At 45.4% G+C, this 23,578-nt stretch overlaps 1 protein-coding gene across 8 annotated transcripts; it reads left to right on the top strand.

The window, feature by feature from the left end:
• Positions 1–34: 34 nt before the first annotated feature.
• On the top strand, positions 35–22,350 carry Ermard (ER membrane associated RNA degradation). 8 transcript variants are annotated; one of them, XM_085687045.2, is made up of 18 exons: positions 35–94; positions 706–874; positions 1,445–1,579; positions 2,694–2,795; positions 3,350–3,439; positions 5,067–5,164; positions 6,135–6,271; positions 6,891–7,005; positions 8,164–8,266; positions 8,997–9,026; positions 9,826–9,894; positions 10,852–11,025; positions 14,025–14,108; positions 16,026–16,102; positions 16,415–16,540; positions 16,850–17,068; positions 18,114–18,227; positions 20,376–22,350. In XM_085687045.2, exons 2-18 carry the CDS (start codon positions 821–823, stop codon positions 20,560–20,562), a joined length of 1,914 nt encoding a protein of 637 aa, XP_085543171.1. In that variant the 5' UTR covers positions 35–94; positions 706–820; the 3' UTR covers positions 20,563–22,350. The 8 variants fall into 8 exon arrangements, with proteins under 8 accessions (XP_085543171.1, XP_048277474.1, XP_048277487.1 ...); XM_048421517.3 differs by having other exon boundaries at positions 41–94; positions 1,440–1,579; XM_048421540.3 differs by lacking the exon at positions 35–94 and adding an exon at positions 101–592.
• Positions 22,351–23,578: the final 1,228 nt, after the last annotated feature.

A 23,578-nucleotide genomic window follows, 5' to 3' on the forward strand; every position in this document is an offset into this window, starting at 1 on the left:
GCGCCAGCGCCGCGCACGCAGTCGCGTCCCGGAAGTCGCGGCGGAAAGACGTGCGTCATTAGAGAGCGCCACGTCCAAGCCGGAAGCGATGGAGGTAGGGTGACTGCCGCCTGCATGGGGTTCCCATGCGGCCCAGTCCAGACTCGGTCACCGTCCTGTATTCCCTGCGGGGTGGGGTCGGTGTGGCCCTAGGGCAGGCCCGAAGCGGGATGATAAGCTGCAGGGAAAGCCAATGTACAGAACACAGTGTTTGATGAGCGGGAGGAAGCGTGATGCAAACAGAAAAGTCGGGATCCATCATTCCACGCACCTACTCGGTGCTTCTCGGCCTGAAGTTGTGTTCCATACCAAGGACAGAAATGTTCTGTTCTCCCACTCTCTGTGAAGAACCGCTGGTTTTGATCACTGCGGCATAAAGGAGTGTCAGAGGGAATGACAATGCATTGTTCAAAAAACCCGCCGAGCCTCTGAACTCCGGCATCAGCAAGGCTGATAAAGAAACGATTCAAGGCTTTCAACATTCACTTTAAAGCAGACCCATAAAATACACTTCGTGTCTAAGCACAGTTAGACACATGCAGCAGCTATTACGGTATCCAGAAAGCATATTAGCAGCTTCCCTACCTTAGTTCTGTCTGTACGTAAGATAGGATTTTCCTTTGGCTTGGATGTAACAGTGACTGCCCTTTGTGTTTTTTATTTCAGATTTTAACAGGAGATCCCATTACCACATACCTTTCTCCTTTAGTGCACGACTTGATTTGTAACCTTGGCTTTGAACTCAGAGAAAAATGTGATATCAGTAGCATTGTCACTCAAAATGGTGAAGTACTCTGGAAAGCAATTACAGACCGTGTGCGCTATGCAGAATCAGGTTTGTACTGTCAGTTAGTACCATTACACTTAAAATGTTTTGGCCTGTAAAATCCTCCTTGGTTCTTTTTCTTGGAGGATGTAATAATGTAGTTGTAAGAGGAGAAAAAGGAAACTGGAAAATATAGAAAAGTCATGCTTAGCTGAGAAAATTGTGTGTGAGCAGGAGGCAGCCAGGGATGCTGGAATACATCTCAGGGCCTGGATTCGCTAGTCACTAGGTGAATATACAGCATGGATACCCTAGATAAAGGACAAGACAGAATAGGGTAGCGCCTCCATTGTGTTCCTCAGAACAGCACCTAATTAACACTATGGATTGTTTCTGGAATTCGATAATTTTTAGTTGATTGTGAGTAACAAACTATAGCCGCACATTCCTTACTGGTAGTAAAGCCTTCTGCAATTAATTTCTACCGAGCTACAAGGACACTTAGTGTATTTCCAGTTATAAGCTGCTTGATTTTGGAACATTTTGTAATTAAAGCTTTTCTTTGGTTTAGCCTTTTTTTTTCATCCTGTGGCATACAGCTGTGGAACTAAAACATATTTTCTCCTCCTATAAGGGCAGAGTCTGGATTACAGGGAAAGTGTGCGGCTGCTGGGTCCTGTCTGTGAGGCCATTCATCTACACACCCTGTCTCTGACCAGGGCACAGTTTGAAATTAAGTATTCGCCATGGTTCCAGTGGACAGCCTATCCAGAGGTTTGACATTTGCATAGCTCTAGAAATAAAAGACTTTGCAACTTGGAAATCCTCATTACTTGCCAAGTTAAGGGTGTCTTTTTCCAATATTTGGCCTTCCAGTGTTGAAGAGGTCCTGAGAGCTGCAAGAGAAATCTAAGTAGTTTATCTATAGGATCTGAAGCCTGAGTTGAGGAATATACCACTTTGAACAACTTTTGGACTCAACTAGGCAGGCATTTGTCTTAGGTTTCTATTGCTGTGAAGAGACACCATAACCATGACAACTCCTATTCAGGAAAGCATTTAACTGGTACTGGCTTACAATCTCCTAGGTTTAGTCCATTATCATCATGGTGGGAAGCAGGGCAGCACAGAGGCAGACAGTTACTGGAGCAGCAGCTAAGAGTTCTACATCTTGATCCACAGGCAACAGAAAGTGACCTGGCTTGAGCTTCCTCAAAGCCCACCACCTAGTGACAGACCTCCTCCAACAAGCCACACCGACTCCAACAAGGCCACACCTAATAGTGACACTCCCTGTGGGCCTAGAATTCAAACACATGAGTCTCTGGGGGTCACTCCCATTCACACCACCACAGCAGTAGAAAATAAAATCCACTTTAGCATCAGGACAGAACTCCCAGGGAGACGATGCCAAGGTTAGATCAGAGTAGGTGCTTGGTTTCTTCATAGTAAGTTGTAAAATATATAGTCACTAATGCAAGTATTGTGTGGTTTGCTTTTTTCTTTTCCTGTGTTTCATTTGACAGTATAATAAAGCAGTACCTGTAATATCTGATTCTAGAACAGTCTGGTAAGGTGAGCTGCCTTAGAGGAGCCAAACTAAATTGTTACAGGAAATAAGGAGCAGGTCAAAGTATTTGGTTTCACTATTATGCCAGATTTGTGATTTGAATAAACATTTAAAGAAAGAACTTTCAAAGAACTCTTTATGTATTTAATAATTTTATTATAATATTTCAGTAGAAACTATTTGCTTATACCAAACATTTAAATGTAGCAGTTGAAATATTGAGGCTTGAATTCAGTAATAGTAGTAACTCAAAAATAATTTTTTTTGAGAATGATTTTTCATTCAATCTGAGCTCTGATGTGTGTTTACTCTGAATAGTTGTTTCTTGAAATATTTGATGCCTTGGAAAGCCTGAACTCTGCTGCTGTCTCCCTCAGTGTGATGAAACTGACTTCCTGTCTGGAGCGCGCCTTAGGTGATGTGAGTGTGAGGATCCCTGTTGTTTGCCAGATTGCCTGGATGAACACAAAACCTTCAGATTTCTTGATTTTTATTATTTTTTTCCCGTAAAATACAATGATTTTCTTTTCATATAATTAAGAAATCCTAGTACCTGTGAGCTGGGAGAAGTTTCAATAGATCCAAGTACTTTCTGCGTAAGCATGGGTACCTGGATTTACATTATAGTACCCATGTTTAAAAAATGAAAAGCTGTGTATCGTTGCTTCTACAGCTCCTGTGACCCCACACTGGGGGTGGGGAGAGAGTGGACGGAGGGTCACTGGGGCTTTCTGGCCTCTGTTCTAGCTCTAGTTTCAGTAAAAGACCCTCTGTCAAGAGAATAAGATGGAGAGTGACCGAGTAAGACACCCGATGTCCTCCTCTGGTGTGTGAAACCAACACACACACACAGAAGGAAATATGTCTAAGCGCTTTTCTTTGCTCATTTGTACTATACATCATAAATGATGCTCTATTTTAAAATACTGCCTCATTGTAATGTAGTTTTTATATGCTTTCTGTTTGAACTTTAGGTGTTTTTACTGATTGGAAAGGAGTGCCCCTTCCTTCTGAGAGATCTCCTTGCATCTGCAGAGCTTGCACAAGTCTTTGGGCATGCTGCGGTAAGTGTATGCACAGCATATAAAGCAGAGAGGAGCTGGCATGAGCTGTGCTTTTGATCCTCTAAAACTACACTACTCTGGGAAAGTGCTAACTGTCTCATAGATTTAAGTGTCTTCTTCCTTCCCTCTGGAACTGCCCGCCTGCACGTATTCCAGGATCTCTCTCCCCAGATGCAGTGACATTGGGATAACCACATAGGTCCAGCCAGAGAGACAGAGCATATCACTGTATTCAGTGAAGTATTCACAATGCTCATACTAAGTCGCTGCAGACTATGGTTAGCACTTTAGAATGAGAGTATGGCATTTGTGTCCTGAAATACCTGTGTTTTGGCAGGTAGGAATTTATACGTTTTGCAGTTTTCCAGACTTATAGTGGCAAAAAAAAAAAAATAGAGCTTGGTAAGAAATTACAGAGGCCGTTATACTTCTCAGAATGTTCTAGAGGGACTGTAATCAAGAAACTTCAGACTAAATGGTGCTGTGTAGGCAGCTTAGTGAGGCAGAAGAATAGAACAGCCATCTTAGTTGGACTGGAACTCCACCAGACTCCCTATTTAGGGCTGAGACACCGAGACACCGTCTCCAGTGAGCCCTCCCAATGCTCACTGGATCATCTCCCTTGCCAACCTGAAGATAGTTTTCTGGTCAAGAGCCTGAAATGGGGCTGGAGTGTGGCCTCTTGTTGTTATACTGAGTCATTAAACACATCTGTGTCTGCCTGCCTGCCTGCCGTTAGGCATTTCCTCTGAATGGCCACTTTTAGCCTCTAGATGATTTCTTGTAGCTGCTGACAGATGGTATTTGCTTTATAAAATGGGGGACGGGATCAGAGACTCCAAAGATATGGCTATTGAACACTGATGGGTTGAACCCCTCTGAGCTTCCCACCTGCTGGTTCTGCTTCAGAGGTCCAGACAGCACCTGTCTCCTCTGCTCGGCAGCAGTCCAGCACAAACCAAGACTGCTCTTGTTTCCTCTTTCATGAGTTCGTGGAGGACTTGGATGTTGTCCTAGCTGTGACTGCTGTCCTCATCCTTATTACCACTTAGGCCCACACCACCTGCTATGGAGTTTGTATCCATTGTTTTCTGTTGTGTTCAGATTCTGGGCACCTCTGATGTCCAGTGTGGAAGCCGTGCGTCCTGGGCCAGTTCCTCATCCTAGTACAGTCTGCTGGTGGAACCTTGGCTCCCCTTCCTTGCTATGTCTCTTTCTCTGCACAGTGAGAGATGATAGTGCATTCCTAAAAGGTGGTTCTGGGGATAAACGAGTTGATGGATCATTCAAAACTGTGTCTAGCATGTGCTAAATACTTAGTAAATGTTGGCTTCAAGACAGTAAAATCTCTTATTGGCTAAAGGTACCTACCAGCAGGGCTGATGACTATCTTCAATCCCTGCTACCCTTGTGGTAGAAGGAGAGAATCAGCTCCCACAAGTTGTCTCTGACCTCTACATCCTGGCACACACCAATGAAACTGTATAAAGTTTTGGTGTTAGTTTCATTGTTACCATGTTATACTGGCAGAAGCTGTTGGCTCTCTTAGTTCTAAGGGAGCAGCAAACACTGTAGGATTGAGTTTATTTACTCTGCTAGTCAGTAACATGCTATCTTAATGGATTAGATGGACGTACTGAAAGTCTTCATCGGGTCTCCCTGTGGACTTAACCTGAGAAACATCCTGTGGCATGGCTTTGCTGCTCCTCAAGACATCCCTCCAAAGTAAGTTGTGGTGCGAGATAATTGTCTGTATTCTGTCAATTTGTTTATTTTGAATAAACGCTGATTGGCCAGGCAGGAAATATAGGCGGGTTAACCAGACAGGAAGTAGAGGCAGGGCAATGAGAACAGGAGAATACTAGGGAGGAAGCCCATTCCTCCCATTCCTGCCCAGACCACAGAGAAGCAAGATGTAACCTGCCCCTGTGGAAAAGGTACTGAGCCACGTGGCTAACATAGATGAGAATAATGGGTTAATATAAGCTACAAGAGCTAATAAGAAGACTGAGCTAATGGGCCAATCAGTTTATAACCTAATGTAGACTCTGTGTGATTTTCTTTGGGGCTTGCCGGCTGTGGAGAACTGGGCAGAACAGAAACCCCAATGAGCAGGCCCTCATGTTACAAAGTTATTGGCTAAGTAACTTTCCTCCTTAATCTGCTTCAGAATGTGCTGTATCTTGAATTCCTAAGAGGAGAGGGTTAACTGAAAGGTGGGAGAATTTGAGACAGGAATGTTCGGGTTGCACATGTCACAGCGGAGTGCCTAGAGTGCTGATAGTGAGTGTCGGTGCCTCGTACCCCGAGAAGAACACACCCAGAAGCCTGGATAGGCAGGAGCCCAGGCGTCCTGAGAGTTCAGTGGTCTTCCTTGCTATTGCACCGCTTAGCTCCATCTGTGGAGAGTTCTAGAATTGGATGGGTTTCTTTCTTAACTCTTTTATTTTTTATTTTCATTTGTTCATGTACACATATAGCACAGCATTTGTGTGAAAGTCAAAGGACAATTGTGGGGAGTGGGTCTTCCCTTCCAGATGTGGTCCAGGGATTAGCCTGAGGTCTATAGCTGGGCTGTCGCCTCCTTCACCTGCTGACCCATCTCAGTTTTCCTTCCTGCATAATTTTATCATTTTTCCCTAAGAAAAGTGCTTTGTGTGTAGACTAAGTTCATCTGGTTTCTGGTCATTCCTAGGTACTGTTCAGCTATGTTGTTGTTGACAGCAGGACTGGGTCAGTTACTGAAGAGCTACCTTCACCAAACAAAAGTCACATTGGCCCATCGACCTTTTGTTACTCTTACAAACCTAGAGGACGTAGCTGTTTTTCCTGGCAAGTTCTGTGTTCCACACTGTGTTTCACACTGCCCCCTTACGTCTTCATGGAGGTATTTTTACATTTTGTGAGTAGTGACAGACTTAGGTTCCTGTGAAGTCCTTCCTACCATTGCCACGTTGGCTTTGTGAGTAACTTGAAGACCTTTTAAGCTTCCCCGCTCTAGCTGTTCTGGGAGCTGTTGGGGACCCTGAGAGTCACAGATAGAGTTGACCTCTTCCTCAGATGTGCTACCGTTCAGACAACTTGGGGCCGTCCGTGTTGGTTTTCAATCCTCTCACCCTGTCTGCATCTGGGCTCCTAGCCATTTTATCAGCTGGGCCAGCCTAGCAAGGGTTGCCTGTACCCCGAGAACGCATCCCCCCTCCCCCTCGTCAGTGTAATGAACGAAGGTACCCTGAGGGTCCTCTCAGGTGCTGCCCAAGTCTCTAAAGTTCCTTTGCCCATCTTTCATCTTGGCAGGCTTCCTGAGGCCACCCCTCTGTGACTGTAGGTCAGGCGCTCTTCCTCTTTAGGGGTGCACTGCCCCAGGTCAGTCCATCCATCCATAGGTGCTCCTGACTTCTTTCAGTTGGCTGCTGTGATTGTATTTATAAGGATGCTTGCTCTTCCACAGGTGTTACCTATGAGGTGCTCTCAGCAGTAGAGAACACCATGATGAACTCCGCCTTCATCTTAAAAGCCATGTTACCATATTGGGAAATGGCAGTGGCCAAGTTCAAGGTGCACAGGTAACAAGGGTGGTGTGGTGGTGGTGCTTAGCTGCCGGGTCTGCTCTGTGCCCTCTGCTATCTGAAAGTCATCCACTGTCCTGACTGAGTAGAGGAGAGACTGATGCAGGTCAGGCTCAGTACAGAGTATTTTTCTTTGATAACATAGACAGGCTGTAACTGTTTCAAGTGTTCCCTGTCATCCTCTTGTGTACAATTGATAGAAGTTTTTTGGTTTTTCTGGACAGGGTTTCTCTGTAACAGTCCTGCCTGTCCTGGAACCCACTTTGTAGACCACACTGTCCTCTAACTCATTGACATCCGCCTGCCTCTGCCTCCCAAGTGCTGGGATTAAAGGGTGCACCACCACTTGCTGGCCATATGACTTTATTTTTTAAGAATAAACTTCTTAGTTTATTTTCTGATTCCTTGCTGTAAGTTTAACCTGAATCTAGCATTACAGGTATGCGCTTGCCCATTGGGTTCCCTCAAAGGCCAACCCTGTGTGACAGCCAGGAACAGCATGTTTTCAGGGAAGCAGAGACCAGAGAACCAGTCAGTTGGTCCTTACTGGTCCGCAGTAACCTCATTCTTGGATTCACTTTGCACTTCAGCTGCCCTCCAGAGCTTTGTTGTTCTGGCCATCTTCAGAGGTGACAGGCAGCGTATACAGATCTTGGATGACATTTTGTTCTACTGAAACTACTAAAAACATTTCCTCAAGCATTAAAACACCAAAAATGGCTGACTAGGCTGCCGTGCTCTACCTCACTCTTGGTGCCACGTTGGCGGTCTAGACTGCTGTGCTCTACCTCACTCTCAGTGCCACGTTGGCCATCTAGGCTGCTGCGCTCAACCTCACTTCAGTGCCATGTTGGCTGTCCAGGCTGCCACGCTCTATCTCACTTCAGTGCCAAGTTGGCTGTCCAGGCTGCCACGCTCTACCTCACTTCAGTGCCACGCTGGCTGTCCAGGCTGCCACGCTCTACCTCACTTCAGTGCCACGTTGGCTGTCCAGGCTGCCACGCTCTATCTCACTTCAGTGCCACGTTGGCTGTCCAGGCTGCCACGCTCTACCTCACTTCAGTGCCACTGCCCTACCTCACTTCAGTGCCACGTTGGCCATCTAGGCTGCAGTGCAGTTGTTGCAGCATTTGCTGATTTCCTTGGATTCCACAGGTTTGCTGACTGCACCACGCTGTTGCTGTCACAGCTAGAAGCTGGACTCAGGAGAGTTTTTGCTGCAGTTAACAAATGTCCTGCTAGACTCCTCACGGCCGAGGTACATGTGCTTCTGCTACCTACTGGACTGTGGGGACTATATTGATAATTTTCTGTGGCTATTTGGAAGTTTTAAAGGCTAGAGATGTATCTAAGTTGGCTAAGCACTTGCCTAATGTAGACAGAGGCTGCTTGTTCCCGGCCGCCCAGACCCAAAATAATCACACAGAAACTATATTAATTGAAACACTGTTTGGCCAATGACTCTAGCATATTCCTAGCTAAATATTACATCTTAAATTAACTCATTCCTATATTTTATGTATTGCCATGAGGCTCATGGTTTACCAGTAAGGTTCTGGGAGCATCTGTCCCCTTCAGTAGCTACATAGTGTCTCCCTGACTACGCCTACTCTCTCTCTTCATCTCTGTTCAGATTTTTCCATCTGGCTTTACACTATTAAGCCATTGGCCAAAAACAGCTTCTTTATTAACTAATGGCAATAAACATTCACAGCATACAGAAGGGAATCCCACATCAGCCTAATAGATACAGAACCCTGGGATCAATCCCTTACAACACACACACACACACACACACACACACACACACACACAGTCACATCTTATTTGCTGTTAAAGCACACAATTATTTTAATTGTGATTATGTAAGATAATGCCCTTTAAACTTCATGTTATGAAAGCAGCACCTTCTGAGAGCCAGAATTGTTTTTCTTTGAATGATATTACTGTTTTAATTATTTCTCTTTTATATTTTCCCCTTTCTACAGTCAACAATTCTATATACCACATTTGATGAAGTAAGTAGTCAAATTTGCAAAAAACCTTGGAAAATAATCATACTCTTTTAAATACAAATTAAAACACAATGATTAGGGCTGGAGAGGTGGTTCAGTGGTTAGGAGCACTTGCTGTTCTTGCAGAGGACCTGGGTTGGATTCCAAGAACTTATGTGGTGACTCACAGTCATGCATAGGCTGTACGTGGTGCGCATACATACATGCAGGCAAATACTTATGCACATAAAATAAGTAAACTTAAAATAATTTAATACTGTGATTTAAAACCCACAAAGATTAAGTCACATGCTGACAGGAAAATGTTGATAAGCAAGAAGGAGAAGCTTTCGCTAGATTTGAATACAGCTCCAGGGCCATATTTCAGTTGATTGAGTGCTTGACCCGCACTTGAAGCCTGGGTTTATTCTCCAGCACTGAATATACCCAGCACGGTGGCATGCACCTGAATTCCATCACTGGTGATGTAGAGGCAGGATTTGAAGGCAACTTGCAATATATCGAACTTGTTTCAAATAAATAAAGCTTTCAGGTTAAATTTGAGGCCCGGTATTATTAATCTCATTTCTGTAGTTGTACAAAACACAAAGTGGGAAAATGCAAACAGATTGACACCGTTGGCTGCAACCACTGTTGAGAACAGTTGTCCTTAACCAGTGTAACAACTTTAGAAATCAAATATTCTGACTGAATGTGTACAGATCAGTGTCCATGTATGTGCAGGTACATGAATCGGGGTTGTTGTATGCTTGTGTGTATGTCAGTTTAACAGCTTATTGATTAATCTATTTTTGGTGTTTAGATACTGGCAAAACACTTGAATGATGGTAGCATCAACCAGCTTCCTCATTTCCTGGGAGAGCCTGCCATGGTAAAGTACCGGGTATCTCCAGTCTTAGGTCTTTGTGTTTATCGGCTGGCATCTCGAGCAGAGTGAGCGTGTTTGTGGTGTGCTCGGCAGCTGGCCTGCAGCTGTGCTGTCACAGATAGTCGTCAGGAGTGCCTGCATAGAGGCACTGGGCTTGTTTATTCAGGTCACTGCCATGCCCTTTGAATGCCTGATGACCTGGTGTCTCTTAAGTGTTGGATGAAACAGAATTAATGTTTTGACCCCCTTTTCAATCAGCATTTAATATTTTATGAGGATGCTACAGTAACTGCTCTAGACTATAGTAATTACTTTTTGTTTATTCTGCCACACTGAGAGAAGATCTGGATTCTGCTTCCCATTCCTTATGTGATTTTGGCATCCCTTCCTACCCTCAGACAGCAGGGTGATACATATATATCTGTCTTGAGTCCCCGGGACTTGTCCTCTGTTGGCAGCCTGCCCACATCAGTGGTTTTCTGACCTCTTCTCTGTAGTCTGGCAGAGAGAGGTTTTGGGCAGCTGCTGTTAAGAGGAGCAAGCAGCTATGTTTGCTGATGTAAGATGCAAGAGTGGTCCACGGGTAAGTGCAGGGAGAAAGGACTGGACTAACAGACACCTGTTTGGTTCTGCTCATTCCAGCAAGAGCAATGACTTAAGACTTCTTTCGGGATGTTTATTTCCCTTCCAGAGAGGAGGGTAAGAGCAGCAAAGATAGGCATGCCTTAGGCTGCAGCTCCTTCCAGGCCTCAGTGGTTGGTCCTCGGCTCCTGTAGGCAGGCTGCACAGAGCAAGCGCTTCCCACCCCATTTCCAGCTGCAGGACAGGGTGAATGCCCTCTTTGAGACTCATATTTCCCATTAGTTTGTAAACAAGCCAGGGACTGCTTGGAACCCTGCCTTTTGCTCTTCCCTTTGCTCACAACACTAACAGAATGCCTCTCTGTTAATTTTCTAAAAGGAATTCTTGTGGGATTTCCTGAGCTATCAGGAGGGTCCTCGTATCCGGGACCGTTTAAGCCATGGGGAGATCAACTTACGTGAATTTCCAAGAGAAGCAGCGAGCCAGCTGCTCACGTTCTCCCTGGTGCTTCTGCTCAGGTTCACTGAGGAAGACACGCTGTCAGAGCTGAAGGTACCACGGGGGTAGGGGCGGGGGGGCTGGCAGGATCTACCACCTCTAGCAATGGAAGAACATGTCTTATTTTTTAAATATGATTATCTACTCATCATTTTTCATTTTAATTTAAATTACAGTCTTACTCCATCAGAATAACTATAAATTAACAACATACATGTATGAAAATCAGAGTTGTGAATCTGAAATAATTTGTCCTCTCTTAAACACATCTTTGCCTTTGCTCTTAATAGCAGTGTTGGTGTTAAAAGCCAAAGAACAGGTTATAAACACGATTAGCCAAATGCAGGAAACCCCTACAAGTATATGTCAAATTGATGGAACAGGTTATTTGCATTTCTGAAATGAATTATTTTGTTAAAGTGAATAATTTCAGTTATAATATTGTAGGTGATATTTTTGTTTTCAGTATATATATATAATATATATATATATTATATATATGTATATGACACTTATTTTTTAAATTGCTTAGCAGTCCAAGCAAGCTGTGCAGTGATGGCCCATGCCTTTAATCCAAGCACTTGTGGGGCAGAGACAGGTGAAACTCTGTGAGTTCGAGGCCAGCCAGGTCAACAGAGTGAGTTCCAGGACAGGTTCCAAAGCTACACAGGGAAGCATATTTAAATAATAAAGTCCAAGCCATCAGGAACCCCCTTTGTTGAAGTCCTTGCTTCTCTGTCTCTCCGTGGTGTCTGCAGATGGGCTCACAGGAAGAAAGCTTTGTCCTTTAAACAGTGTTTTTACTAGTGTAGTTTGGATCTTTGCTGTGCCTGTTCTCTGTTAGCGTCTGTCCTTCTGTTGCATCAGTAGACCATCATGTATCTAAACCATCTCCGTTGATATGTGAACTGTGCCTTTGACTGATGGAACTCCCTGTTACAGTGGGCTGAAGGCCTGTGTTCATATTTAGGAAGTTTGCAAAAGCAAAACCCTTTGGCTAATAACAATAAGGCCTGGTCTTCTCCTCACCGACACTGCCATTCCTACATTGTCTTTGCTCACCTTTCTTTCCGCTTTATTAACCTTGCTCCTGTTCTTAGTGATGTACCACCCGTTACGTTTTGTTTTTTTTTTGTTTTGTTTTGTTTTTTTTTTTTAGCTCTGGGTTCCTTTTCCTTTGGCTTCTGCCTTTGATGTCATTCTTGAAAGCTTCTTTGCATTCCAAAAATTATAAACATAATCATTATTTTCCTAGGTTTTTATTTTTGTTTTTTGTTTTAGTTTGGTTTTGTTTTTTTTCAAGACAGGGTTTCTCTGTGGCTTTGGAGCCTGTTCTAGAATTAGCTCTTGTAGATCAGACAGACCTCAAACTCACAGAGATCCATCTGCCTCTGCCTCCCAAGTGCTGGGGTTAAAGGTTTGCGCCGCTACCACCCGGCCTTTTCCTAGTGTTTTTTTTTTTTTTTTATCTTTTGCTCCAAGTAGAACTTAGTTCCTCTTGGGAGTGAAGTAAAGAACCTAGTTTTCAGTGTTTTCTTGTTGATATTGCTAGCAACTTCTCTGAATGCCATGTGGAAAATTGACATCTTTCTTCAGTGTGCATCAGGCTCCAGCCTCTGCTGAATCTTCATGTCAAAGTTTAGTGCTTTCCGGACACTAAGGACAGCTCCCGTTTCTGTCTCCTCAGAACTGTCTTGTCTACTCTCATGGTTTATATTCCATGTGATCTATGTCCTTAAAGTAAACACAGACACAGAAAACAAACTCAAAAGAATAATCTAGAGGAACCACATAGGGGAACTGGCATCTTTTGCTATCCTGAGCACTGCTCGGAAACTGAGGATGTTGTTCAATTGGCAGAGTGCTTGCCTAGCATACGTGAAGACCTGGGATTGCTCCCTAGCACTGCATAAGCCAGCTATGGTGGCCCACACCGGTAATCCCAGCCCTGGCTCAGAAGGTAAAGGCAGAGGATCCAAAGGTCCTCCTCTGCTCCATGGAGTTTCAGACCAGCCTGGGTTGTATAAGACCCTCAGGCCTATGAAGAGTGTGGACCCCACCCTCCCATCTAAGTAGCACATCTCCAGAGGTGGCTTCTGAGGCTCACAGACCTCCAGGCCCCCCTCCCCTTCACATTCTATACTCAGTTTTCTGTCTTAAAATACGTCTTGAATCTATTACTCAGTGTTATTCCATTAGCACCACTTGGCCGAATCCCCTTCACTTCCTGGAGGGTGCTTGCTCTGACAGCCTTTCTTCTTCCCTTTCCCAACACAGCACCAGCTCCTTGCTGTCTGTGATTTCATACCCTAGAGCAGAAGGGTTGCTCTGTCCTGCCTGAAGGCATCCTCTGTCCCCCAGTGCTTATTCCAGCCCTCATCCCCAGCCTTCACAAGTCTGCCCAGCTGGGACCACAGCCGCGAGGCTGCTGCCCACGACGTGGCTGTGGCTCTGGCCAGCGGTTATCAGATAATGAGAAGTTGACCGTGTCCCCAGACTTTGAACTTGTGGTCATTTCAGACATTTGCTCTATACTGTTGAGAAAATGGCAGTTTGTGCCCTGACTTCTGCCAGCTTTCGGCTCCCTGACTTTATCCTTTTGTAGTGTGCAGTGGCTGGCCTGGGTTTGCAGTTAGACATTTGTAACAGCTGTTGGAATATATTATAATATTTTATCTTTGTTTTTTAAATATTTATATGTTCAGCAAGTAACTGTTTATGGTCATGTAATTCTCTTCTAGTTGTATTGATTTTCAGTCCTTGAAAATTTCCCTTTTGTTTTGGGATCCTTTTCTCCTTGTGTATTTGTTGTTTTGCCATAATCTGGACAGGGTGGATGTGATCTTTGTAGATTACAGTGACCAGTTAGCTCCATTTCAGTCAGCTGGTGACTGCCAGGTCCATCCTACTTAGTGAAGAGTTTTACCATGCTTTAGATGAGTAGGGTTATTTCACAATCGTGAAAGATTGGGACCCTTAAGTGACTGTGATTCAGAAGACACCATAAATAACATCGTTCTATACAATGACTAAAAGCAATGTTTCCAAACTAGGAGGAAGCAGGAGTACAGATGCTGGTTAGTCTAGCCGAAGGCTACAGATCCCGCTGCCACCCAGCCTTCCAGCTTCAAAAGCAGGTATGCCACATGCAGTGTTTGGGAGTCGGGACCCTGTGACACTGCTCTTCCTTCAGAGACATCAGAAGGGCCCAGGGCTTCATCTGCTCAGTCTTCTGAGCTTGCAGCTCAAGTTCTATGTCTCAGAGTTAAAGGTGGTTTTGGTCTCAAGGATGACTGGTGGAGTGTTTAGCATGCAGCCTCTTGCCCAGAGAGAGAAGCTTTATTAAGTGAGGAATGTCATTTTTTCTTCTACCATATGAGACAACTTTCTGTTAATTTATAATTTTAAAAAACAAACTTTCAAGCATTTCCACCAGGTAGTTTGAATTGGGGGTTATTTCAAATGCTTTATACATTTTTTTTTAAGATTTTATGTAGGGGACTGCAGTATACATACATACATACCTACACACACACACAAACACACACACACACACACACGAACACAGGTGCCCTTGGAGGCCAGAGGTCTCTGATCCACTAGAACTGGAGTTACAGGCAGGTGTAAGCCAGAGAGCAGGTGTTGGGACTTGAACTCATGTCTTCTGCAGGAGTAGTACTTGCTGTTAACCACTGAGCATCTCCCAGCCCTCAGACAGGAGATAGGACAAGAAAGCCCATGAATGTCACACTCAGAATGGCTCTTGCACCTTCACAGGGCTGTGTGCACTGGTATGTGAGCGTAGGGAAGACCTAGAGAGGCAGTGTCAGAGACCAAGACTGACCAGTGCTGTCTTATGACAAACACATCCATGCGAGATTTTCCCTGGGGAGATGTGAGCAAACATCTGTTCTCTCCAGATAGGGCCTCAGCCAACAGATCAGACAAACCATTCCACCCAGGTCTGCCATAGTAAAGCAGCGAATTTTGGGGAGTTCCTTACAGGAGCTTCGATGCCTCAGGCAGCTGCACCTAGTGACATCCATCCCAGCAATGGTGACAACTCACAAGGCTACACCTTAGGGTTCTCTATAGAGCTTGTGGTCAGAGAAGCCATGAGTGTTCTCTTCCCAGCGGTTGTCATGTGCTTTTATAACCATGGAGTCGGGCTTTTGAATCTTATAAGTTTCATAGTTTCCCAAGTCTTCAGAAGCTTCCTCCAGGTGGGGCATTTGAGTCAGGAGAAAATAGCTAAGCAGTGTGGGTGAGAAGGGTATGCCAGCCCACTAGTCTCTGTCCTGTGGCCAGGCAGGAACATGGAGGGTGTCCCTCATGACTCTTTCCAAGATACCATTATAGAGGTAGAAGTTTCAGAACTTATCTACAGGGACAAACATTTTAAAGAGACAGGGAGGACAAGAGAGAAAGTTCTGGAAGGAAGGGAAGCTTCCGGATGGTAGATTGCTGAGTCCCTAAGCTGTGCCCTTTGCTGTCCTCTGCTATGGCCCCAGGTAGCACCCTGGCTATTTTGGACCCTCATCTGTTACCCGTATCCTGTGCTGTATAAGTTCATTGCTCTGGTTATTGCTGATACAGAAAATCGCTTATGTTCAGTGTTGCCCACACAGCTGCCACTTAATTTGCTCCTATTATCCTGGGGCAGGACCTGCTGGAGGATCTGTTGTGTGTCTACACCTGGGTGCTGACAAGTGTTGACAGTGTTGACATGCCTCCCTCCTCTGTGCGGTTGGTCCCACTCACAGATTGCCAAAGCTAGTCACAGTTCATAGGAGGGGCAGGTCCCTCTCAACCAAGGGTGTCATATTTGTGAGCATGCTCACCATCACCCCAACAGCAAGGACCGGCAGTGTTTGTAACAGTCCATCAAATGAGCATGTGAAATACTTGAGCTCACCATATGCTTTTCAAATATGCAATCTGCAACAGTTTTGCAAATATTTTCTAGGAAGTGATTAAATATCCATGACAGTTGAAAACCCACTTTCTATGATATTGTAAAACCTTAGACAGAACAGTCAACTATTTCTACCCAGGTCCTGAGCTGTGGGGAAAGCCTTAGGATGTGGGATGTGCTGCCTTTCCCAGAAGAGCCTCGACAGGAAGCAGCCAGGTGCGTGTCATCTGGACTGGGTAGGCGGAAGTGCTCAGAGTGCTCATCTTCCTTCTTATATGGGGCTGTTAGAACCCTTTGGACCTGAGGAGGAGGAGGAGGGCTGCAGACATTTGCACTGGAACTGTCTGCGCAGTGCCCTGCTCTCCATCCCCATGACACTCACGTTATCCTCTCATGATGCCTGTTTTCATTTTGTGTTGGAGAAACTAAATTTTAGATCAGTCCACCGTGCATTAAACATTTTATATTATCAATAATGTGGGAGTTTTAATCATTGGCATATACCTTTAAATACTGTGTGTTCTCCAGATTAGAAGATAATTCTGAAGCACATGCCTGCAACACTTTAATTAGCAAGATTCTGTGTGAGCTCTGCCGCCATGTGCCTGGGAGTACCTGTGCTGTAGATGGCTCAGATGGGCTTCCCCCCGAGAGGTGAGTGCCGAAGAACCATACTGGTAGTTTATGGTAGCAGAGGAGACTTACTGTTTCCACTCTGAACTTCAGCAGTTTGGTATTGTGTCCCAGAAGAGGTCGTCAAGTGAGGCTAGGCGATCTCGGTGCAAGCGCCACGTGTCTAGTGAAGTCACCATGTGTAGTGAGGTCGCCTGTCCACTGCAGCTGCCTTTCACCCACCTGTCGCTTGTACCAGCAGACCCCAGACCAATTCAGATTCAGGAAAAGAGATGGCAGTGGCATCCCCTGGTGTTGTGCGTCCCCTGATTGCTACGCTCTCCCTTGCAGGCGGCCCCAGCTGCTCAAGGAGCTCTGCAGCACACGCATTCCTACCCTGTTCTGCCCCAGACTCGTCCTGGAAGTTGTGGTTCTGCTCCGAGGTATCAGCTCCCAGTGCCAGCGTGTGTCTGACCAGGTCACTGCCTCTTTGCAGCTGAGACACAGGCAGTGGGTGGAGCGTAGGCTGCGCTCGAGGCAGCGTCAGAACTATCTGCGCATGCTTAACAGGTAGGCCGTCCCCTCCTCAGCTCCCGTCTACTCAAGCTGCCAGAGAGTAATTAGAGTGTATATGTTTTATAGAAATTTTAAATTTTGCCTGTGGGAGTGGATCCCACCACCCAAAACGACTGTCTGGATTTAAGCCCGAGAGCATGTTCTCCTGGATTGGCCAGCACTATAGTTCTTCACATTTCCTTAAGAAATAGTTGTTTGGGACACATTTCTAGAACTTTGGGTTAAATGATGTGGTGTTTCATAGGCCTAGCAGAGCACTTGCTTATTCTGGAAGGCACTGGCCCTCCAGAAGTTTCTCAGTGTGCACTCAGGTAGTTTATACAGAAGTGCTAAAATAGAGTGCCCTGATTTTAATTATTTCTGCTGGTCTCATGTGCAAAATAAGGTCGGGCTTTCATAGGAATTTATTGGAATCTGGCGAAGTTAGAACACACTTTTTCCTTTTGGTGCTAGTGGACACAGAGCATGGGACCTAGCGCAGTCCCTGAGGCTGCACTGTAAGTGCTCTTGGAGGCAGCTGAGATTGAGCCAGACTCAGAGAAGTTGCTGGTGCCAGGGAGTGGAAGCACTTTATGACCTGAATGTGAAAAGCAAGGAGGGGCAGGACAGGTCAGGGCAGGACACGGCAGAGCAGGGCAGACCTTCCCAGATATTTGGGTTTAGGGATACCTTTTAAAGGTGTTAGCAAAACAAACTACATGCTTTTTGTTTTGTTGCTGTCTTTTTTCCTTTCTCATTTTGTCTGTTTTTGTTGTGGTTGTTGTTTGTTTCTATTTTCATTTTGTTTTGTGTATGTATTGTGTCGTGTGTATGTATGTGTGTGTGTGTGTGTGTGTTGAAAGAAAGGGCACACTTACAAACACAAAGTTGGGTGTGTTGGACGATGAGGAGGATCTGGGAGGAATGGAAAAGGGGGAAAAGCATGATCAAAATATATAAATTTTTTAATTAACAAAGGTGTTGATTAGGTGACGTGCTGTTTCCTTATGAAAATGGAGAGAGGACTGTCAGCTCCTGCCTCTGCTTTCCTCCTTCTCAGTGTTGGACTTCTGTCTCCTGGGCTTTACCTGATTTTGTTGCTCCTTGCACTGGAGTTGGTCAGTGTCCATGCTGTCCTTGGTAAAAGCGCTCCGGAGCGTCAGCAGTATCTCAGGTAAGGTGGCCTGCTCAGAAGAAAGGAGACAGTGCTTGGGTGACTCTGAGAAATGTTGACTCCTCTTGGCTGTTCTTGGTGATGTTTCTAACCCCACAGTTGCTCCTGCTAGTCCTCTCTATACACTGTGATGCTAGGTCTACGGACATTTGAGCCACATTTCACAAGACTGAAGCCAGTTTACCTGGGAATCCTCTCGGAGCTCCCCAGTCTACAGTTTGGTGCCCACATGCCAGCTGAATTAAGACTGTAGGGCTGGTCTTGGAGGAGGACCCTGAAATGTGACCTGAAGTCAGAGCCCTAAGGCAGACCCCGGCACATCCAGGTGACTCACAGTCACTTCAGCTGTGTATGGCTAACGGTGTCGAACTTAAGGAGTCTACCTTTCCGCAGCATCCAGATCTAGGGAATCTGAAACCAGAGAAAACCTTTATGTAGCCCACGGCACATGCAGAGGTTCCAGAGCTCACGGGACTCCTTAGACAGAGCTGTTCAGATGGTTTCCTGTGGTTAGTTGTCTGTAACTGTTGTGATGTAGCCTCTATCCATGCCCACAGTTCTTCATATCTTAGCTGGCTTTATGTTGTACTTGGCAAGGGGTAGGAATCCTTACGTATTATGGATTACAGTGATGTTTGTGGGGGTAGGGGGATGTTTGGTTGGTGTGTTTATGTGTGTGTGTGGTATAGAGGGTTTATGTGGGGAGTGGTATGTGGTGTGTGTGTGTGTGTGTGTGTGTGTGTGTGTGCGCGCGCGCGCGCTTTAGACAGGGTCTCATTATGTAATCTTGACTGGACTAGAACTTACTATGTAGTCCAGGCTAGCCTTAAACTCACAGAGATCAGCCTGCCACTGCTTTGTGGGTGTTGGTGTTAAGGGCATATACCAGCCACCATGTCTAGCTTTTTAGTTACTCCTAAAAAGTGTTTTTTTCAATTACTCTGGGGGGAATTGTGAAAGTCAGAAAAGGACTTTGTGTGGTAAGGTCTCCCCTTCCACCTTACGTGAATTCCTGATTGAACTCAGGCCAGCAGACTTGCTTGGTGAGTGCCGTGCCTGTTGGGCCATCTTTCTGGCCTGCACTGGTTAGTTTCAATTGCCAACGTGATCCAACCTGGAGTTGCAAGTTTCAGCTGAAGAACTTTTTAGATCAGGTTGGTCTGTGGGCATGTTTGTAGGAATTGTCTTGATTGTTAATTGATGTAGAAGAGCACAGCCCATTGTAGCCCATTGTAGATGGCACCGTTCCCTGGTTTTGAACCCTGGACTGTTGAAGAGGAGAGAGGGGGCTAGCTGAGTACTCAGCAGGCAGCTGCCTCAGGCTCCTGCCACTGTGGTCCCTGCAATGATAGACTGTAACCTGGACAGCAGAAGCCAGGACGTGTAGGTGAACAGAGCTGAGGCAGGTGCAGATAGCTTTGCTCAGTGTACAAGGCTGGCGATGACACTGGGTACTCAGCCTTAACACCACTGGCGTCTGATCTGTAACATCTCTGTGTGCTGTGTGGTGCTGGGTGTCATCCACGGCATCTGGCCCCATGCTAATAGCACTTTCCCAGTGACATCACCAGGAGTCCCCTAGGAGAGAAGAGCCACTCCCTAGACCAAGGCTCCGTGGGTTTTGTTGTACCATTCATTTGACATATTTATAAAAATTATATAAATAATTATGGGAAAGTCTCCACTACTCGGGAAACTGAGGGGAGTCTGAAAATGTAAAAATGATGTTTATCCTAATCAGTTAGTATATCTTTAAGGAAACTGTTTTCAATGGTGGCACAGTAACGGTGTTTCTCTTCAGAGAGACTTGTGGGCAGGACCTTCTTTCTCTTGCTGTGTGTCTGTCATGTCTCAGTCTGAACCTGGTGACCCTGGAGTCTTTGGAATTCTGTCCCATATCTGGGAAACATCGTGTCAAGGTCTGAGAGTGTGAGAAGTGTCGGGGCTCGTAGCTCTCCCAGCTGACAGCATTGGCCTTCACATTTTTGCTTTCTCTAGAACAGTTTCTCCTATTTTCATTTTGCATGCATTTTTTCTTGAATCCTTAAGTAATTTTTAAGGACTATTTCCAAGAGAAGACATGCATGCTGCTATGTTTTATAGCAGCACAGACAAAGAAACTAAAATTCCGCACTGTCTTTCCAACAGGTTCTTAAAATTGATTCTGCAGTACACCGAGAACCTAGCAGCCTATACTAACCAAGAGAAGAACAAATGGAATGAAGCCATCAGTCTTACACATGCAGTTCTGTTGAGAATTTGGACTTTCAGTGAGAAGAAACAAATGTTAATGCATTTAGCCAAAAACTCCACAAATCAAGTTGACACAAGTTGACAAAGAAAACAGAAGTCAGGCTCCTTTTGGTCATGAGAGAAAACTCAAGTAGATTCAACAGCAATTGGGTTGGGTAGCATCCAAAGGAGGGAGGGATTCTGTGGTCGTTCTGATCATGGACCAGGGATGCTGGTATTCTAGGGGATAACGGAGTCATTCCATGGGGTGAAGAAATAATTGAACATCTAGAAAGAAAGAAGACCAAGTCCTGGAGAGAGGGAAAGCAAAGCTTTACTGAAGGAAGGGTTGTGAGGGGACCCCCAGGTCCTCACCTTTCCCTTATTGGTTCTGTGTAGAGTCTGGCCTCTGCCTGGTGTCTCTTTGCAGTGTCTTCTAGGAACAAGAGGACGCCATCCCAGAGAGGCTGTGTGTGCTTTCCCTGTCTACCTCTGTCCCCTTAATTCCCCCTCAGGGCTCAAGCTGTCCTTTCTCTGAAGCTTTCTGATTTGGTGTCATTGTGACCCCTAAGCTAGTCTTAATGCCTACAACAGGTTTGGGTTTTCATGTCCTCGTGGCACACACTGGAGGGTGTGGACACTGGTTTGCCCCTGGTTGCCCAGACGCACATGGCTTCACATATCTTGTTAATCACGTGTTCATTTTAGAAGCTGTTCTTGTATGTCTAACCATACAAACTGGGGTGGGATAGGCTCAGTTTGATGTGTGGGCTAGTTACAGTTATCCCTGGGAGCAGGATCGTGTTCATCTGTGTTCATTGTATGGGTGAGTAATAAGCACTAGTAACCTGTGAAGATGGAGGTCACAGAGCTGGGTGATGGATCCCAGGTCCCCAGTGAGCGTTTAGCAGTGAATACATTTCTACATGTGAAGGCTGAGTGTAGGAGGCTCTGAAAAGTTGGAGGAGAAGAGGTCATTGTCATTGAATCCCAAGAGTTCCTTGAAATGCCACTTGGTTATTTCAGCATCTGGGAAGATAATCTTCCACTTCGATTGGTAGTGGCTGCATTGCCTGCATGTGTCATGGCTTCTTGGACCCACCTTCCAGACCTTACTGGATATGTCCTGCAACCAGCCAAAGAAAGATTTCCTGTGACGCTTAAGTGAGCCATGGAGAAGACTTTGGGGGTACTTTGTGCCAGCCGCCCATTCCTCTTGTTCCTTTATACTTTTAACCCCACCCCCCAACATACATACCAGTCATCTTCTGGATGAAAGAGTAAAAATACCAAGATACTGTTCATCAATTGAGATTTGATTGCTCCCTGGATTTAACACCTTATTTAAAGGAACAGTACCCTACATAGTGCCGTATCTTCAGTGAGTCCCGTGAAGGACACATGATCCGCAGACGTGAAGATGTATTCTACATCTCTACAAGAACATCTTGTTCTTATGCATAATGACTTGTCCTTGTGTGTCACATCAGGGGCACATGATCGTGTGTCCTTTATTGCAGCATGTCAAGGAAATGTAATCCATATACATGAAGACGTGCCCTGCGTCGCATCAGAGGTCTGTAATTTGTGCACAAGCCATTCTCAGCCCATCACGTCAAGGATCCATCTGCTCTTCTGTGTCATCATTTGTTGTAGAGCAGCAGGAGGTGCTTTGTGTGTTCTATTACTGTAGTGTGGAAATTGATAGTCATTCCAAAAGGTCAAGGTCAGATTTCTTTACTATGTGCCATCTCTACCTTTTGAAGTTAACTAAAAAACAGTTTGATACCCGAACCTTATAAATATCTTTTTTCCATGGACCCTCTCCAAATGCTGATAGTTCTTGCTTCTCAACCCACTTTGTTAATTAAATATTTTTTTTTAAAAAAAATTTTACCATGAGCTCCATGTTGGCTTTCATTTTTCTCAAGAAAGATCTCTTAGGTGTGGTGATACATGCCTGTAATTCTAGTACTTGGAAGCTAGAGGCATGAGGATCAAAAGATTGCGACCAGCCTGGTCTACGTAAGGAGACCGTGTGTGTGTGTGTGTGTGTGTGTGTGTGTGTGTGTGTGTGTGTACGTAAGGAGACGGGGGGCGGGGGTGGCAGGTGATAGAAGTTTGGAGACTCGCTTTCTCCTACATGTTATCAGAAGAGAAAGGAAACAAATTCAAGTATCAGAACAAATGTTGGTTGAAGGTGCTCCTATCTGGCCCAAGCCAAGTGTACCTGCCAGTGAAGCCCACCCTGCCCTGTCCATTCAGGGCTGCTCAGTTCTCAGCTCTACTCTACAAAGAACAGGGCAAACAGTAGGAGATGCACATACAGATTTAGGTTCTAAAAGATAATAATGGGGGGGGGGATGAATGAATGTTTTTCAGCTTGTAGTCCTAGGCACTGCCCCTCCTAACTCCCAGCAGGATGGGCCTGTCTGGGTGGACACCACTCCAGACCCTCTCTCTTGGTTGACTAGAAGCAGTACTAGAAGAAATGAGCTGCTAAATTATAGGTTGGTGTTCTGAGAACAAGAGGAACCAGAGCTGGGGGCCATGCTGTGGAGACTGGTGGGAAATGTCAGGAAGAGAGCCCATGGAGGTATGCTGAGTCAAGAGCAGACGGTGCCCTGCCAAAGGCCTGGTTAGATCTGGGGTCAAGTGATCCTCAACTGTCCTATGTGTGGATCTCTGTCTCTAGAAGATAGCAGTCATCCCGAGAGCGACCCTAGAAGTGGAAGTAGAAGCACAGAGGTCAGAAGTTAGGTTGGCAGTTCAGACCCAGCCTGGGGAAGTAGATATGCTCAGATGAGGATCCTTCCTCTGTATGTTACCAGGCACGTGGGCAAGCTCCTTAACTTGTGGCAAGGTGTCTTCGTCTGTTAGTGCTGATGCTGCCATTGCCATTGTATACATCATTTGACGGACACCAGGGAAAGGGAAGCAGTGCTGGAGATGCTTTGCTTTGTCCCGACATCTACAGACACAGCCTTTCCTTGTTCCTCAAGGATGATGATGGGAAGTGATTTGGATTCTGTCATATTAGGCTGCGTATATGTGGTATGTGATGAGTGTGTCTGTACAGTATGAGTCAGAAATTCCAGATATCCACAGCCTTACATAAA

The sequence above is a fragment of the Myodes glareolus genome, chromosome 1 (genome assembly GCF_982192425.1).
Source record: "Myodes glareolus chromosome 1, mMyoGla1.1, whole genome shotgun sequence".
NCBI classification, from domain to species: domain Eukaryota; kingdom Metazoa; phylum Chordata; class Mammalia; order Rodentia; family Cricetidae; genus Myodes; species Myodes glareolus.